This window comes from Pleurodeles waltl, chromosome 11, assembly GCF_031143425.1.
Source record: "Pleurodeles waltl isolate 20211129_DDA chromosome 11, aPleWal1.hap1.20221129, whole genome shotgun sequence".
Lineage (NCBI taxonomy): Eukaryota > Metazoa > Chordata > Amphibia > Caudata > Salamandridae > Pleurodeles > Pleurodeles waltl.
The window spans coordinates 53,697,463-53,716,491 of record NC_090450.1 but is presented as its reverse complement, the minus strand read 5'-3'; the positions used below and the strand labels follow the sequence as shown (position 1 = coordinate 53,716,491).

The 19,029-nt window shown below is 41.8% G+C and overlaps 1 protein-coding gene across 4 annotated transcripts in view; it reads right to left on the bottom strand.

Moving 5' to 3' along the window:
• ECT2 (epithelial cell transforming 2) overlaps nt 1–19,029 on the bottom strand; it is a 201,735-nt gene that overhangs the window by 6,994 nt on the left and 175,712 nt on the right. For 2 of the 4 annotated variants that reach the window (XM_069213046.1, XM_069213047.1), the window contains 3 exons: nt 14,431–14,538; nt 5,845–5,967; nt 273–551 (listed from right to left, as the gene is read on the bottom strand). In XM_069213046.1, the coding sequence (XP_069069147.1) occupies nt 288–551; nt 5,845–5,967; nt 14,431–14,538 (495 nt within the window). In that variant the 3' untranslated portion in view covers nt 273–287. The remainder of the gene's footprint in view (nt 1–272; nt 552–5,844; nt 5,968–14,430; nt 14,539–19,029) is intronic. The other 2 variants (XM_069213048.1, XM_069213049.1) reach the window with 1 other exon arrangement.

Sequence of the window (19,029 nt, the reverse complement as noted above, 5' to 3'; positions counted from 1 at the left end):
AAAAAAATTGTGTTAAAGCCTTCACTGGTTCCCACAAGTTTGCAAAAACATTGTACTTAAGTCCGGAATCTTGGAAAGAAAGAACTGGATGTTTTTATGGATACCTAAAAGACAACTAAAAACACAACCCTTAACCAAAGTGTTTAAACATGCCTAAGTCACCTATTTGGTTCCAATATAAAGTTCACCTATTCTTAAAGGGTTAGCCATTCTAGGTAAGCTATGAAACAAAAATGATTCAAAAAGTCAACATAAAATCTTACTAAGCTCACATGCAGGTAAAAGTCTTAGAGGATGGTTTCCTGTCTTATGACCAAAGTGGTCTTATTGTAGGAGCCATCACTGTTTCCTCCAGTTATTGTTGATGACCAAGATTGCAAGTGATCATTAGGAGACAATTTGTTGGGGCTAGGAGGGCTACTTGGGGAACCTTGACTTAGGACAAGCGATGGTCTAGGACTTGGTGAACTCCCATCAAGAGAGTTAGAGCGTTGAACACTAATGTGTTTGGCAGGTCCATTCAGGTTGAATGTGGAAGAGGAGCGACACATCTACAAACAGGAAGGAATGAAATGTTACCATTATACGCACAATGTTTAAACCAGGATAGGAAAATGCAGACACATATTGACATCAAAGCTATATAAACAGGGAATAGATATTCAAAACAGCAGAAGCATTGCTTTTCTTGGCTGCATTGGTTTTCACGTTACCAGCTGCAGTAACTTACATTGAGAGATAATATTTCCCATTCCACCACCTCCCTCCTCTGTATCAACAGTCAGTCATGCTCAACAAGCCATGTGTTGCTGCTGCTCTTAGAAGCTCTGGCATTAGAAGAATTGTACAGAAGGGGGGGGTTGTAGGGGTGGGAGGAAGGGAAGAAAGCCTAGACATTGGTCTTTCCACTGTTTTTTTTTTTTTTTTTTTTTTTTTTTTAATGACTGTGCCACTCATGTAAGCTCAAATATTACTGATAGAAGCCTTATTCAACCAACAGCTTATTAAATGATAAGTTAAGCTTTCCAGTGGTACCTTATTTTTCTGGTCATAAAATAGTTTTACCCACTCTGAGAATACGTTTGAGGGGCGACAGGACAAGGAGGGGTTACTTAGGTCGCTACCATTGTAATTGTGGCCTATTACAGCCACTGATGTCCCAAGACCAGACTTACTATGCCATGGCTAACTGAATACCAAGTACAGCCTTTCAGCACTCGACCTTCACGATACAAATTTGAACAGTCCAAGACTTCTCAGGAAGTTAATGTGGGTGGGATGTGTAGACTCAGGCCAGCAGTTACCAAATAGCATACAATGCTTGTCCATTCCAGTGATTATATTTTAAGAAAGAAGTATTTTATTATATGGCAATGAAACATTACACAAAGGAATAGACAGCACAGTGTTCTACAGCAGACGCTAGGCATCTGACATGGAATAATCTCACAGGTTCAGGCTCCTGGACTAGCACAAGCAGACTGTCACTGGCACACAAGTCACAATCCATCCTCACTGTAGCATTTGCTAAAGACAAATGAGTCGTCAGTCTAATTTAAAAGCGCAGACGTAACAAAAGAATACCAGTAGCATGTGAAACCCTCAGCTAGCAATGCATGAGCAGGCGTCCCACCAACCTCACACACAGGCGCTCCATGCGGTCTTCAAGTGGTCAGCAGGTTCGGCTGCAGGCTACAGCAGGGGTAGATGGGGAGGAATAGCTGAACGCTAACGCCTGCCTACCCACCCCCCCCTTACCCAGAAGCAACTGGAGTGTTTTGTACGGTGCTGGTGATTCTTTGGTCTGACAATCCTCTGCTCGACCGCAGAGCAGCAATGGGCATCAGTAGGCCACAGCTACAGCATCTCTCCCTCCTCATCATTTGTTACAACAGTGCACCAGTTATGGTTTAAGTAGGAAACCGCTGGCAGAGACCCATTTCATCACTCAAGAGGGCTCCTGCATTACAGCTGCAATTCTCGGGATGTCAATGCCTCTTTGGCACAGTAGCTGGGATGCTATGGGTAGTCTTTCTGCCGGGGTATATTTCGCTCTTCTCTCTGAAGGCTAGACAAGCTCTATTTAGTGATACAGCTTGTCCAACAACTCCTTGCAGACTTTCCAGGTGATGTTCCCTCAACTCTGGAAGAGGATCGGTCATTTACACTGGCAATGGGTCTCAGGAAGATCTCTCCTGCACTCTAGTACCACCTTTTCAGTCAGCCAAGAAATCTGGTATCAAGTAGCGAAACATAAGTGGCTCTCCATTAAGCTCTTCCCTCTGAAGAGCAAACAATTTATATTTCAGGGAATGGTTTCTACAGTAGGTAATGTTATGTTATAATGGTTTATATAGCGCCTAACTGCCAAACGGCCTCGTAGCGCTTATACTGCCATAGCGGTGACATACTGTTTATGTTTATACAAGAGATTTAAATTTTAAATTGCCAAGTCTTCAGTTCCTTCCTAAACGACATCTCTTGAGGGTTTGCTCTCATCTTGAGAGGGAGATTATTCCAAAGCAAAGCACCTTGGTATGCTAGCGATCTTCCTCCCCATCTGGCTTTCCTCGTTGTTCGAATTATGGCCAGATTAGCTGAGGAGGATCTAAGTGGCCTGGCTGGAATGTAAACCTGTGCCAGTGTTTTCAGCATTTCAGGTCCCTTATCAAATATGGATCTATGAAAGTGGCACAGGGTCTTGAACTGAATCCTTTCCGCTACCGGGAGCCAGTGTAGGGAAACAATTCCTGGCCGTATCGAATGTTGTTTAGGAATATTTAGCAGCAGACGAGCCGCTGCATTTTGTACCCTTTGTAATCTTTGAATTACATATTTCGGGGAGCCTATAAACAAGGCATTGCCATAGTCAATCCGAGAGCCTATCAATGCCTGGACAACCATTCTTCTGGCGGAGAATGGTAAAATAGTTAAAACCTTCCTCAGGGTCCTTAGCAGAGCAAAAGCAGTTCCTGCTATTCTATTCGCATGTTGGGCCATTGAGAGAAGAGGGTCCAGCCATACCCCTAAGCTTTTAATGAGACATTTAGGGGGTGGGAGGGTAGGCACCCCTCTCAGTAGGCTGGAATTGAATGGGGGCATTTTATTTCCAAAAAACATGACTTCCGTTGTGTCATCGTTGAGCTTTAATTTACTTTCAGACATCCAGGTTGCAACTGCTTTCATGCAAGGACCTAGTGCTGAGCCCATATCTGGGCGGGCATTGGAAAAGGAGACTATCAGTTGCGTATCATCTGCATAGGATACCAGATTCAGTCCGAATGGCTCGACTATACCTGCTAGTGGCCGCATATAGATGTTGAAAAGTAATGGACTTAGAGCCGAGCCCTGAGGAACACCACAGCTACTGAAGGTGCTCCTAGAGATATACTCTCTCTCGAGTACCTGAAATGACCTCCCATATAAAAATGAGCAAATCCAGTCTAACGCGTTTCCGGCAATTCCACATCCTCGCAATCTGTCTATGAGGATTTTTAGGTCAACTGTATCGAAAGCCGCACTCAGGTCAAGGAGGATAATCGCGGTTTCCATACCTTTATCCATCCTCTTCCTTGCTTCTTCTGTGATGGCAATCAGTGCGGTTTCTGTGCCATGTTTAGGTCTAAAACCCATCTGGGTAGGGTGTATAAGTTTGTTTTCTTCCAGAAGCGTGGATAACTGAGTGTATACGTGTTTCTCCGCAAGTTTGGCAATTAGAGGCAGTAATGAGATTGGTCTATAGTTGCTCAGAATCTTAGGATCTAGATTAGATTTCTTCAAGAGCGGCTTGACAATGGCCTGTTTCCAGTGATCAGGTACAGTGCCGTCACTTAGTGAGGTGTTAATAAGTTTCGTGATTATCGGCCCTAATGCTGAAATTCCCAAGGATAAGATCGGGGGGGGGGCAGGGTCTAATGGGGAGCCCGATTTCGTTGAGCTCAGTAAGTTGATAACTATCCAAACTGATAGGTGTAAAGTTTGTGAGAAGAGTTGCCTCACCGACCTCTTGGTTCATCCTCTCCTGATCTTTACTAGGGGGGGGTTAGGGAAGGCTAGATAAATGTTCTGAATTTTATTTAAAAAAAAAAAAAAAAGAACTAGCAGATCTTCTACATGTTGTTGTGGGGAGTCCCTAATTTCTGCTTCCTCCCTTGGATGAATAAGATCTTTTAGGGCATTAAAGATCTCCTTGGGTGAGTTAGCTGCTGCTTCGATTTTTCCTGAGTAGTAAGTCGCCTGAGTTTTTTTAAATTTCTAAATGATATTCTCGAATCAGATTTTTGTAGTCCCTTTTCATGGATTCATCTTGGGTGCATCTCCATCTCCTCTCTTGCTTCCTACACTCTTTCTTCTCTAATAGGTATGCATTGTACCATGGAGCAGACTTCTTTCGATGGGTGCTTTTGGACGAGGAGAGAGGTATAGTCTCCTCTAGGCTGTCCTCTATCCATTTATTAACAGAGTGCGAAAAATCTGTTATGTTATTTATATTTATACTTCCTGGTCTATTTTTCTCCAGTGCGGAGATTAAATCTGTGTATTTTAATCTGTGCCATTTCCTTCTGCGAGGTGGTGCCCCCCCCATATGGGTGATCTTGTAGTAAGTGAAATGTAGTTCCAGTTCTAGAAGGCGGTGATCCGACCATGCTAGCGGGCAGGATGACAGAAATTTTAAGCTTGGGACATTAGAGAAAACCAGATCAAGTGTATGACCCTTAACATGAGTGGGTCCTTGAATGAGTAATAAGTAATGCTGAGCGGAGAACTGAGTACAACATAACATTTTAATTCCTAACACCTGGCAGCTGTCAGCTTTTGGGAGTAGCACCAATGTGTTGAGACAAGGGTGCAAGCCCTGATTATTCCCTCTGCGTAACAATAGAGAATGTGGGAAGGTAGAGACATGTTTTCTTTAAGCCACTTTGTGGTTCTCATGGAAACAATTAACAAGTCTCTGCTGAAAAGTCACTGCTCCATATCTAAAACAATGAGGTCTCCTTTAAATTACTGCTTAACAGCTCAAAGTGCAGATTTGGCTAGAATACACATCGGCATGGGGGGCTGTCCCCGAGCCTACCCTTCAAGTCCTGCTTTATCTGGGTCGATCCCACTGACCTAAGTCACATTTGCATTACCTATGAAGTCACACTATTAGCCACTAAGTATACTTCCCATGCACATACCACACATTTTAATTAGCAGACTTTTTTTGACGTGTGTGGCTTCAGTCTGGCACAGTCATATGGTTTATGTTATGACTAAAAGTAATGCAATAATTACGGGTTGAGTTAAAATCCGGTATCCCCAACTTCAGCCTACTCCCTGCCAAAAAATCTTGAAGGGCCAGCAATCCCCTAACTCAGGCAGGTGTAAAGTTGCTGAACCAATCTGCAAGAAGATGTGGACTCTGGAAGGTGAGGGGTCCCTGGAAGCCCCATCGCCCCCTCCTAAGGAGCACTCTTGGGGGCAAGCGGAGTTTATTCATATATGTGGTGCACTCAGTCGCATGACTGATTTTTTTGCCCTTCTACTTGTATAATATGGCATAGACACATTAGCAAAGATTTATCCTTATTTGCATGAGACCACATCCACATTAAAATGGTAGAACGCCTCCTTGGGACTCCACCTGGTCACATTTTGGCCTGTGTAACGTCAACACTGCTGTAGAGATTTCGGAATTAAAGGCCTGCAAGCGGCTAGAAGGCGCAGGCTGTCCACATGTTAAGCTATGTTTAAAAATGGGGCAAGAGGAAGATGATGAATGTCTGTATTTGGACTTATCCCAAGGAAACAGCAACTGACATTTCGAAGAGTGCCAAATTAAGAGATGTCTGCACTTACTGCCAATGATGAAGTGCTAGTGAGATGACTTGGAGGACTCCTTCCGTCAGGTGTACTGTGCACCATCAAAACTCTTTGTAGTGCTCTTTTTGGTGTTTTGGAAAACGAAAACGCCCTTGTGACCTGAAATATGTACCAAAAAATATGTAAATCCCAACAGCCTAAAGACCAGAACAAATGTGAGATTATGGAATACCTTTAATACACTCATTAGAACACCTCTAAATAAATAACAATATACATTAATCTAAAGCTGGGCAATGCATGCTCTAGAAAGTTAGATTCATGTAATACTTTCAGATTAACAACTGATCATGTAAATCGTGTTTATTATACAAGTATGTAAATATTTCTTCTGTGATAACTCGAAAATCTAGTATGGATGCAGCCCTCTTGGACAGACAGGACAAAACTGCATTAAACAAATGTTTGACACTTTATAAATACATAGATTCCTCATAAGGTTCTGCATGTAAATGTCAGCAACATTAAAATCACCTGCAATGAACACAAATATCTCCAATGAGCATACACACATTTTTGTTCCCCAGCGTTGCATGCACATAATCTGAGTTTCAGAAGAGGAGAGACAGAGGTAGATGTAAGGGGTTGTGGGGAGTTGGACATCTGGATGGGAACAGAAAATTGAGTACATAGAGAAATGCTATCAAAATACACTGTAATGATTTGTCACGGACTGATGTCAGTTCAGACGTGGGAAACAGTTTGTATTCCAATCAAAATCCTCAGGATCTCCAACTTTAAAACTGAACTAAAGTTTTGATATGTGAATGGTTTCAATTATTAGATAGGTTTGTATAGGCAGTCTGCTAATTCGACACTCATTTCACATTCTACCTCAATATGCTCCTAAATGCTATGACAAGTTTGGAGCATACCACTGAGGCTCCTGCACAGCACCGAAACACATTACCTAGAATAAGTTGCCAACTAAAAAAATATTAGGACCATTCACATATACCAGTTGGAGAATGCTAAGTAGGCTCTGTAGAGATAAGAAACACTACATTATGCACATAATCAGAAGAGAAGAACTGCTGAATAAAGCTGGCTAAGGATATTGAGGAACAACTTAAAGTTGGTCTGTTCAGGTTTTGTTTCATCTCATAACTTTTCAATAATTACCAACTGAAGTTCACACTGACTTTCTAAGACACAAACTAGGTCACTGTGGGAAACCAGAGTAAGTGTAAATTTTTCTGATCGCTTTCAGGAGAAAGAAGCAAGTCAAGTCCTTCGTCCCCAAGAACGTCCACTGCATGGTACTCCAAGCCACTAGGAGTTACCCCAAGAACGTCCAATGCATGGTACTGCAAGCCACTATGAGTTACCCCAAGAAGATCCAATGCATGGTACTGCAAGCCACTATGAGTTACCCCTAGAACGTCCACTGCATGGTACTCCAAGCCACTATGAGTTACCCCAAGAACATCCAATGCATGGTACTCCAAGCCACTATGTGTTACCCCAAGAACATCCAATGCATGGTACTCCAAGCCACTATGAGTTACCCCAAGAACATCCAATGCATGGTACTCCAAGCCACTATGTTACCCCTCTCCGTAACTCCCTTTTCTTGGAGATCTGATCAAGGCCTCCCGATAAAGACTTTCCATGGTTACAACATTGCCTCTTCCCCATGGGCCTCACAGACCAATTACACAGGCACAGTGCTATAGCGATTGTACTGTTAAGACTGGTTACTGTGATACTAGACCCACCATGTGACTGTTTATCAGGCGCTTAAAAAATACTGCAGGAAGCACAAGCTGTCCTCCTAATATGCCTCTACAAACATTTGCACATACAAGAAGCTTAAAGTTTGCCAGTGCACAAACAGATGAGTCGGGAGCCAGGCCCTCTCAGCACGCTCTCTGAGCATACATAAAGGGTCTACTACAATAGCTCTGGGGCAGCAGTGTGACAATGACACACTAGCATGCTTTAGAAATAAAGTAATTTCTTCCCCGCAGGCAGAGCAGATTGAGATTCACACAATTATCTACCAATGGAGCCACAAATTCCTCTAATTTTTGAAGAAGTCTGGATGGCACATAGATGGCTACTATCACCCATGAACAGCATGCACTAAGTAAATCTGAAGTCATCTCAGAGCAAGTTTCGACAACAGAGAGCTAGATGGGAGACTAAATGTTGTACCAAGTGGTCAAATAAAGAGGGACTGGCCTCTGCAGAATTTTACATCTAACAATAGTGTACTGATGTTGTGTCATCAGTTAGCACCAGTTGTCTCGGGAAAGGATGGCAGAAGAACACAGAACTGATATGGAAAGATTACCTCTCCATTGTCCAATGGTTATAAATGAAGAAACAGGAAAAGTTATTTGTAGCCCTAGTTTCCCACCATAGGTATCTTTGTTAACCTAGTACATTCGATTATGCTAGTAATTGCAAAATACTTATTCTAAAAGATTAAATTTAAGCAGAGGCAACACTTATTTCTTATTTTGATTAAAACTACCATTAAGACTAACAGCTACTGTGCTGTGATGTTTTCTTTCAGCCTCTTTGAAGGACAAGAATTGATAGAAGCAACCTAGTTCAACAAAAATTTGTGAGCATTACCCAAAGTGCTGTCCAGTGTTAGTAGGATCAGTCTGTTAACTTCTAAAAATGCTGAAGTGGTATGTAACAGTTTTCAAAATTCCTGACTTTATGACAGAGGCAGGGAGATTTCTTACAATTAGAAGGATACCCAAGATACAGAACAAGGATTACAATTAGTTAAAATCTGTTAAACCTTTCACCCTTACGGTAGTCTTCCCCCATGGGTTTTGCCTTCACATTTCTATTTTTCTGAATTTGTGTTTGCTGGCTTAAGGACTGTGCATTTGACCACTGCTAGCCAGTGCTAAAGTTCTTGTGCTCAATCTCCTAAACAAGTTAACATTGGCTTGACTGGATTGTCACATTTGTCTTATAAGTCCCTAGTAAAATTGTATACCATACATCTAGGGCCTGTAAGTTAAATACCACATATGGACCTGCAGCACGTATTGCGCCAGCCACTGAAGTAGCCCCTTAAAACATGCACAGGCCAATTATTGCAGCATGTATGCAGTTTTAAACTGCCAATTCCATATGGTAATTTAATTCCCTTGCCAAGGTTAAAACCCCTTTTGTAGGACCTATTACAACATGAAGGTGGGCCCTAGAGAGCCCAAACTTCAGGGTGCATTTCAATTAAGAAGTTGAACATGAACAAGTTTTACATGATCTGGTAGTGAAAAATCCATAAGTGTTTTTCACTACTGCGTGGCCTATCACGGGTTAACAGTGGATTTCTTCATTATTGTTAATAAGTGGTAACTTTTTATAGGGAGCACGCAGCAAATTCCTGTATGATGTCCGAGAAATTGTAACTTAAAATCCTCTTTAACAGTAAAGTTAATGGACTTCAGATCAAAGTTTTGAAAATGACTCTTTTAGAAAGTTGGCATTCTCCTGTCCCATTTGGTGCCTGCGGCCTGTTCCTGACTCATGCCTGGGTGTGGTTGGCAGCTGGACTTTGTACATTCCTTCAGAGTCACCCAACAGAGATTAGGTTTAGCTGGATGGGACATCACTGGCAGGATTTGGGGGTGAGGAGGCAGAACTGGGCACAGTTTAACTTACAAATCAATAGACTTTGCCCTGCCTTCACATTAAAAATAAAAATAAAAAAAAACACCAGCTCACTGTGCTCGCAGCCAGGCTGCAGCCTAGGCAGGGAAGGAAGGAAATTCCAAGCACTTCAAAGGTAATCTCTAAAAGAAAAAAAAAGTCTACTTCAACGAAGGAGACCTATGAAGAGTAGGACCCTCAGGCCACCCCTCATGCTCCTAGACCTTTGGAAGACTCAGGAGAAGGACTGCTCCCCTGATGCCCGAGTGAAAATGACTGGACCTGCATCTTGAGTCCACCACCAGAGTGACTCAAAGGGCTAGTTGGCTGGCCTTCTGATCACAGCCTCAGGGAAAAAAGGCTCCAACCACCCTGCACCTTGACTCTGCCTGCTGTGAGTCCTGCCCCCAAAGTGAAGGTACCCCAGTTAAGGACCCTTGGAAGTGGGCTTAAAGGTGCTATGCCAGTCCAGCTGAGGTCCTATCAAAACCAACACAGCCAGGCTCAACTGAACTGCTGCTGCACTTCACATCTTGGGCAAGTCCTTGCACTGCAGCCTCGGACCTCCATTGAAATACTGCTGTGCAATGTATCCGCAACACAGTCCAGCAGCTCCTCAGACCCAGTGCAGCAAGGCGCATCCTTAATGCAGGACCTCCCATCACAGCCCCTCAGACCTGCTGCTGCTGCGCAAAGCACCCTTGACACAGGACCTCCAAAAGCTCCTGCACCAGGATCGAAGGTACTTTTGTTCGGTGGGCCTAACTTGGTTCATGTATCTGGCCTGTGCTCCAGTGAGGTCAGCACATCTAGTTACTTTGCTTTGGCCCGGCACAACCAGATAACATTTGGTGCTTTTAAGCACTATTTTCATCAAAAACCTTTAAAATTGCATACCTGTGGTTATTTCAATTTGAAATGTCATTTTGGTGTCAAGAAATTTATTAAAATGAACTCTTTCTAAATTTGTGTGAGGATTTTTTTGGACTGTGTGTGCAGTATAAAAACTTTGCACATTGCCTGCAAGATAAGTCCGGATCCTTTGGTGTCAAGCTACTACACGGTTACGCACAGGTTAAAATTTAGTGACTCACCCTGACAGGGATCGTGGATGTATGATCAAAGTTTACATTCCATTGAGCAATCACCCAACCTCTCAAGGCAAGTTCATTCTTTTCCATAGTAGTTGGGAAAACAGATTCACAAAGAATCCACTTGCACATATATCTTTTCAGGAAAGGAGAATCCAAGCAGCATTGCTTGTCAAAAGTATGTACAAACCTCAACGCAAATGGCTGTTAATGACAAGACTATTCCTTTCATCACAGGAGCATCAATCATCTAGTAAGAAAATCTGTTTGACTTTCATTACCCAGTCTTCGTCAAAATATGGTTTTAAAGGCAAGTAAGTAAAAAGTATCCAAGATTGACTTAAGGGGCGCACAAGTGCTACTGTTTACCATATGTTCCTGGTTGCCAACATAATGTGGGCCCTCAGTGAAGTCAATGATAAACTAAGTGCAGCTCTGCAGAGGATACTTCCTTTGTCATACATGCAGTTGCAAAAATACTGAACTAACAAATTAATTAAATATTAATAGGTTTTTTAACTCTAGCGCAATCCTATGAATCTAACACAGATTTACTAACACACTTTACCACATTTGACATAAGAGCTTTAACCTGGACCCCATGAAAGACACTTTTTAATTTGCCCACAGTATTTTCTGACCTCGTTTTTGGTGGCTTTAGGCCTCTGTGCACTTTATCACTGCTAACCAGTGCTACACTGCTTGTGCTCTCTCCCCTAAAAATGATAACTTTGGTTTGTACCCAATTGGCATATTTAATATACTTAGAAGACCCTAGTAAAGTGCATTATATGTGCACAGGGCCTGTAAATTAAATGCTACTAGTGGGTCTGCAGCATGTAATGTACCCACTTAGGCAGCCCTTTAACCATGTATCAGGCCTGCCATTGCGGAGCCCGTGTGTGCAGTTTTACACTGCAATTTCTACTTGTCAAGAAAAAACTTCTTGCCAGGCCTTAACTTTACCTACATATCTATCTACATCTATATATCCTACCTTAGAGTTTACATATGACCCACAGGGCTAGGTGCCATGAATTTAAAAGGCAGGACACGTGCTTTTAAGTTTTACATGCCCTGGCAGTGAAAAACTCCAAAATTCATTTTTCACTAATGTAAGGCCCCTCTCACCCATTGGATAACAGTGGGATTACTTTAATGTATTCTTTAAGTTTAACTCCCAACTGCAAAGAAAAATGTGTCTCTGGACTCATAATTTACACCCTATGGTGAAGTTAGATTTTAAATTGCAGTTCTGAAAATGCCACTTACTTCATGTCTGTGTACGTGAACTTCATGTGGGATGAGTGTAGTGTAACTTGCACAAAAGCAATCTTCAGGCCAGCCAAGAAGTAATGAAACTCTGCTTGTGGAGTTTCAACCTGACCAGAAAGCATGGATCGTGGCCCCAGTAGGGCTACGGGCTCTACATGATTAGCACATCGTTGTATGGGGTGGACCTGGTGCATCGCTTTCAGAACCAGCACATCGCCTTTGGAATTGCCGCCTAGCCTACTGCAGAAGCAGCAGCTATGCACTGCATTGGAAACCAGGGCGTAGCACTTCGAATTGCTGCATGGCCACAGTTGCATGGAGAAAATAGATTCATCACCTCCCCTGCGTGGCTCAACATGACGCATCACTTCGGCTGCACCTCACATCTTCAATAATGACATCCTGAATCAACGTACTTTGGTTCGGCAGGCCCAAGTGGGTCCCTGTATACGCCCACACTCCATCAGGGTCGGACTACACTTTGCACTTGTTAAGCACCACCAGATATCCCATTTAAGCGATTGTTGTTTCGATGCGCCATTTTACATTTATCCTTTAAAAATTCAAATCTTGAGTTCTATTTATTGGACTTTCATTGTGTTGCTCTTGTTTAATTTATAAAATTAAGCTCTATTTTTCTAATCTGTTGTGGCCTTTTTGAGGTGTTTTCACTTGTCTACTGTTTGAAGTGTTGCGTAAATACTTTACACATTGCCTCCTAAGTCCAACTGCCCTGTGCCAAGCTACCAGAGGGTGAGCACAGGATAATTTAGGTGTGTTTTGACTTACCATGACTAAGGCTGTAATTCCTGTTTAGACAGGGTGCATACCTCTGCCAACCAGATACCCCATTTCTGACAACATTTTATCCTGTGACTGGAAAGGGAATATTCTGGTGTCCTTCTGCAGTTTCTAATGCTCAGATGTCCTGCGGCTGCCTGTATAGGGACCTCCAGTTTGGGTGAAGGAGATGACTTGATGTTTGCTGGGTGTGCTGCCAACCTAGTCTAAGAAGCAGACTCCTGAGCTTCAGGTCCTTTCAAGAGGTTCTTGCCTCTTCTAATGGTTGTAATATCTAAACAGGTTCTAGACTAAAGAGTCCTTAATTTCAATTATGATTTAGAATAAGAGGTAACATTAAAGTTAAAGCTGATGTAAAGAAAGTCCTAGAACTTGTGTTGAAGCTATCAAAGTCGATCCATTGTAAAGATGCAATATTAGTTCTGCAGAAAGCCTGGAGATGGGGCCTGGGGAGGTCTAGCAACATCTGAGGCAGAAGAATAGCCTCCCAGCCTCTCCTTGTGGGGGCCATGGGAGTCATAAGGACAGCACTGCTTACTGAAGGGCAGTATAAGAACTTTGTATACAAAGCCAGCTTTGCAGCAAGGAAGACTGCTCCCGCCTTTGGTCTAAAGGAAATAGCCTCTAAAACCTCATTCCATATGCACGAACATTGTTCATGTATATTATTAAAGACACCCTTTGACTGAAACGTTTGCTGAGAAATCCTTTTCTAAGCAAAGTCCATAAAGATCTGTGGAACAATCTCCAAAGACATCCAGAAGCCAGTGACTCACATTAATACTGTAACATTTGTGCGGTTTGGGGAACTAGAGCAATGCAAGCACAAGTGATAAGGGTCACCATCTGAAAGGTTAATAAACTTTCTCTAGAGGCACTAACCTATGCCATAGATATGAGGATATGGAGCAGATTGTGGAAACATAAAACAATAAAATATTGACTGAATCGAAATAAGAGTATATTTCAGAGCTACTCTGCAAAAGGAGAGTACCGCTGTGGACACGATGGGAACAAATTGAGGTAGAGCCCAGTATATTTCGGAAGTGTAGGGAGCAGGTGATACATCAGGGGTTCGAAACATTGGGTGTTTGCGTAAACCACATAATACAAGTTTTTCCAATTTTGTTTTCTGTGCAAACTACACAAGTCATGTATGCTAAAAAGGATCATAAGGTGATCAAATGCACGTGTTTTAGGTTAAATGCCTGCCAGATGGTTATATAATTGCAAGTGACTGCAGAGTAAACCCACAAACCTGCTTCCTACGTTAGTTTTCAAGTAGCACAAATTACAAGAGACTTACTTCCCATGTTTTAAGCAGAGCAAACTTGGAACACTATCCGGGTTTTAGCTATCAAGGTGCTCACCAGACAACATGCAATTCACCTGCTCCTGATTTTTAAGGTAGAAGCCAACAACTCAAAAGTAGTCTGAATATGTTTGAGAGCTAAATAAACTAATTACCAAAATATGGACTATCCAAATTGTAACAAACCATGCTATTGAATCAGACTACAGCATATGATCGTTGCTGTGCCCACAACTACAATCTTTAGTTCCCAGTGCACAGTACACAAGCATCATAACTTAAGAGAAATGACACAGCCACATTGCCAGAAAGCTGGAAGGCCCAAGGAAAAACTTATGGAGTAACCTGATCAAGGGCTCTCAAAACAAACTGGAAAGCAATAAAAAATAAAATCCAAAATAATGGCATGCACAAGGAAAATAGTTCATGATGTAGAAAGTGCAAATACTAAAAGCTACTTACCTTTTTTGAAGTCTTTTTAATAGCTCTGGATGCCCTACTCAAAGTGCTTTCCATGTCTTTTGTATTAACTTCAAGAGAATCTGGATCCGTGGTGTAAATTAGACTTTCCTACGAAGAAACATGCTGTTAGATCTGCTGAGGTAAATGATACCAATATTTTTAAATCAAATCCCCTCTAATTGCTGTAATGACCTCTACAGGATAGCCCAAGGTAAGATTATATGATTCTGTACCACCCTCCCCCCACTGTTACATTTAAAGTGACTGTTTCCTACAAGCACACTACTCGACTAATAGACTTCATCTTACAGATCATGAAAGGATATTAAGGTCAGATTTCCATCAGTAAAATCCCAAAGAAAATCTACTACATCAGATAGCATGTTCCCTCTGCATCCAGTCTCAAATAGGGCACACAAGTCTGCACCATAAATGTCATCACACATTCTGCTTAACCTTGGAATCATTAAAAGAAAAGTGAAAACAATGTCATAATTTAAATCATAATTTTACCCAGTGCAAAAAGATCTTGGACATAATCATAGTAACAGTAAAGGTAACAAACAATGTTTACTAACTGAAATCAATGGAGACCCCGGCTGGAATGTCATTGGGAATGGCAAACAGGTTACCTACAACAGTGACTTACAGTGTTGAGACTGCCTGGCCACTCCCATCCAAACATTTTTCAAAAATGTAGGCTTCTTTCATCAAGCATCTCACTGAATCTATTGCTACTTTCAGGTAAAAGCCACTTGCAAGCACACAAGTGAAAACCTTTCTAAGTGCCCAGGGAATAATTCTAACAAATCTACAAACATTTATGTAGATTTATCCAAACACTTGAAGAGCTAACTACTGATTTATAAAATGTCTGTACAGAACTAATAATTGCTTCAAAACCACTGTTTTGATATGATTTGGGAAACCAAATCAAAGTTTAAAAACATCCTTATGTCACCATTGCCTCTTACGAGGCGGCAATGCAGGAACTCTCCCCAGATTCACTGAAATGTTGCATTGCCCTTCTAAGCTTATATAAAACATGTAGGCAAAGTTGTGAAATATATCATGGTTACAACAAATCTATTTGGCTGTATGGGTTTTGCTAGATACTGCATTTCACATGCAGAAACCGACCTAGAAACATTAAAATCCGAAATTGGATGCTGGGCACCAAATTGATATATTGCTGAAAGGCCCTACCCCAATTGTCTGCCAAACATCCCTTCGTAAAATCACTTTCTAGAATTTTCAACATGCGCAAAATGCAGCCAAGCAGCATGTACACCACTCTCCCAAGATTTATCAAATGGTCGAGAAACTAATGAGGCATGGTCCACATAACAGGAAACTCCATCAATCAACTACTCTGAATTCCAGTGGCATAATCATCTAATGTTATACCAAAACCTAGTGGAGTGCTTCTAAAACTTAAAAATATCCATAGCTCATGCCTTCAGCAATTATTGAACTGGAGAGCTGAAACCTAAATGTGAAAGATCTCTGCATTCGGAGACAAGAGTAAATGAGCATCCTTCTGTGCAGTGACTATCTATATCTCTGTCTAGATATAGATATCTAGCTCTATATATCTAGCTCTATATATCTATCCAAGGTGTTTAAAGAATCCGTTTTCCTGACCGCATTAGGCAAGGTACCATTCAGAGACCAGCAGTTATCCTTCCATAGTAAGGATGTGAAGGCTTAAGTTCTGCCTAGGCCATAAAATGTTCAGCACTGCAAAACCTCCACCACAACTGGTCTATCACCTTAGCAAACTTAAACAGCAGCACCACTCTAAACTCCATAGAGCTGCAGAGCCAACGATTTACCAGTGAACACTACCTAACTGCCAATTGCACCGTGGCATTACAAGAACAGACCTGCTCTAGTACCAAAGTCTCATTGCACAAATTTAAACCTTTCTACATAAATAGCTTTGATTATAACTATTCCACATTAAAAACCTGTGACAAGACATGCAAATCCGCTGAGTATAATATGCTATTTGTATACACTTTGGGGACGGTAAGGGCATTAAGACCCTCAAGACTGCCTCTCATAAATCATGGTCCCTTCTTTACGCTCAGTGATGATAAACAACATCTTACACTCTTCCCAACTGCTTGTATATTTTATGAATAATTTACTTCAGTATCTTACTGGTGCAACTACAGTCCCACAAATTCCTTACTTTAATATTCAGTTGGCATTCAAAAACTTTGCTTGTAGCAATAGATATCCAGAACAGCAAAATGGCACCTAGTCGCTGCTCTGACCACTTCACAGAGAAAACATTGATCTATTGCCCTCACCATCCCTATATCTCTCACCATTCATCTGTCACCATTGCTCTTATCCCCATCCATCCAGCTCAACATCTCACATCACTTTACTTTTTTTATTTGAATCTTCTGGACATAATGAGCTATCTCTTTCCTAATGTCTAAGGTACATATGGCAATAGCTGTTGCATTACTTTGCTAATTTAAGAATGAAGGTAGTGGACTGATACACATGAAAAGGCAAGATCACCTTTGGTGCAAAGATTGCATTTATCCTCATAACCTGTCTTTGTTTAATTGTATCTATGCTTTTCCAGTTGTTGGTGCTAGCGATTCACTGCCCTTCTTAAAGTAATGACTGTTAGAAAAGCTGTTTTTAAATGTAGACATCAAGTTCCACTAAAGTGGTGGTAAGGTGTGATGGATACATTCTTTTGGCCCCTTTATGAATCTGTTTAAGAAATGGTATTGCAAAATGTTAGACTGATTTATCACTTTTTATGTGCAGCAATAGCTGATAAATGCACTAGTACTCATAACAATGCCACTTCTAACAAATGTGTTAAGTAATGTATGATCACTGTTTCACTAGTTTGAACATCAAAGTGATTGAGAGCACAGATGAATAGATCTCTTGCAATTTTGCCTTATAAAATCGTCTTGTCTGTTTCCTTGGTTCCTGAATAATAGCCATAGATTTATCTAGAAAAGTTGTGTCCAAATTCTCCGACTTCAGGAGCCAACTTCCTAGCCGGAGAATTTGAGGTACTAGGTGAAACAAATCTCCCTCTTTCATACGGTTAGCAGATATATGTGTAATGGAAGGTTGATCAGTTAAGAAATGCTTTCTTTGCAGCAGCTTAAGCAAAGATATTAGAATTAGCCAAAATGGGTTGTAAGTTGAGGTTTATGGTCTTTCTAATGTACTTTAAGAAATGCAGGTCTCTAGAAAAGAAACTGGCTACCGAAATTAAAGATCTACTGCTGGGTATCTTTTAAAGATGCTTCAAAGGAGCTGCCTAACTGTGCACCTAAGAGGCTGGCCTTTGTCATGTCACACTAGGCTGCAAACTTACAAAAAGGTATTAATCACAACTGATTAGTTTAAATTATATACTGCGCACCTGACTGCAAACAGTCAGTGTAGAGCAATACGCCTCACACCTGTCATAGTCCACATATGGATAGATGATTTTTTATGTATTCTCTTGGGAGAGTGCAGGTTCATACTTCATTAGTGCACACTGAACAAACTCACCAGTGACAGGGGCAGAGTGGGTTGGCTCCGAAAAAAAGCACACAGCCATGGCTGCAGCTGCACTTGACCCTCCAGGAGAATCCACACCTGCCACTTCCCAAAGAACACAGCATTTTTACCAATATCTAATTAACATTGTAGTTCCAGATTCCTCACCAACTGAATTTCCCCCAGACGTCACTGGATCGAGAACTTTCTCAAGCAGTACCCCTGCGCGCCGTCAGGTGGCATCGGTCAGCTTTGTTTCTGTCATCGGCGACCTGCACGCCGGATATTATGTCACAAGTCCCAAAGAGGCACCACCCCGGCACGCTGACATCAGTTTCTTTTCACAACTTTCCACACCAGAAGCGCGGAGACATGAACACTGACTACTGGTGCATCAAAACTAGGACCCTGTAAGGGAGCTCTGTCCCTAGAAATCAGTTCGCAGAGAGTGGAGGATTGGTGGGTCAGTAAGGAATTGGCAACTATAATGCGTCTCTATCAGATAAGGCATTACCAAAGGTAAGTAACGTGTTCATCTGATAGAGACTTTAGTTGGATATTCCTTACTTTTTGAATAGGTACCCAAGCAATACCATCCCCGGAGGTGGGTCTGCAAACCAAGATCATACTAGGAAGTCCTGCAGGAATGAACCGACAAAGTACCAGTCCTTTCTTACCAGACTGTCCAGGTAGTCGTGTTTGGTAAATGTGGCAGGGTTGCCCACATTGCTGCCTGACAGATATCCAGGCCTTGAACTCTGCGTTCTAATGCAGTGGGTGCAGCTGTTGGTCTAGTAGCGTGAGCATGCAAACCCTCAGGGGTTGCTTTTTCGCCAATGCGTAGCACATTTTAATCTAGAGAACAATCCATATGGAGATGATTCTTTTCTGCACTTCCTGACCTTTCTTCGCATCCAGGATAACCAATAAAGCGTTGGTCATGTTCCTGGAACTCTTTGCTACAATCAAGGTGAAACACCAAGTCTCCATTTGGGTACAGGCGGTAGAGACTTCTTCCTCAGAAGGTGGTGCGTTAAAAGTAGGCAAGGTTTAATTGGCCTACAT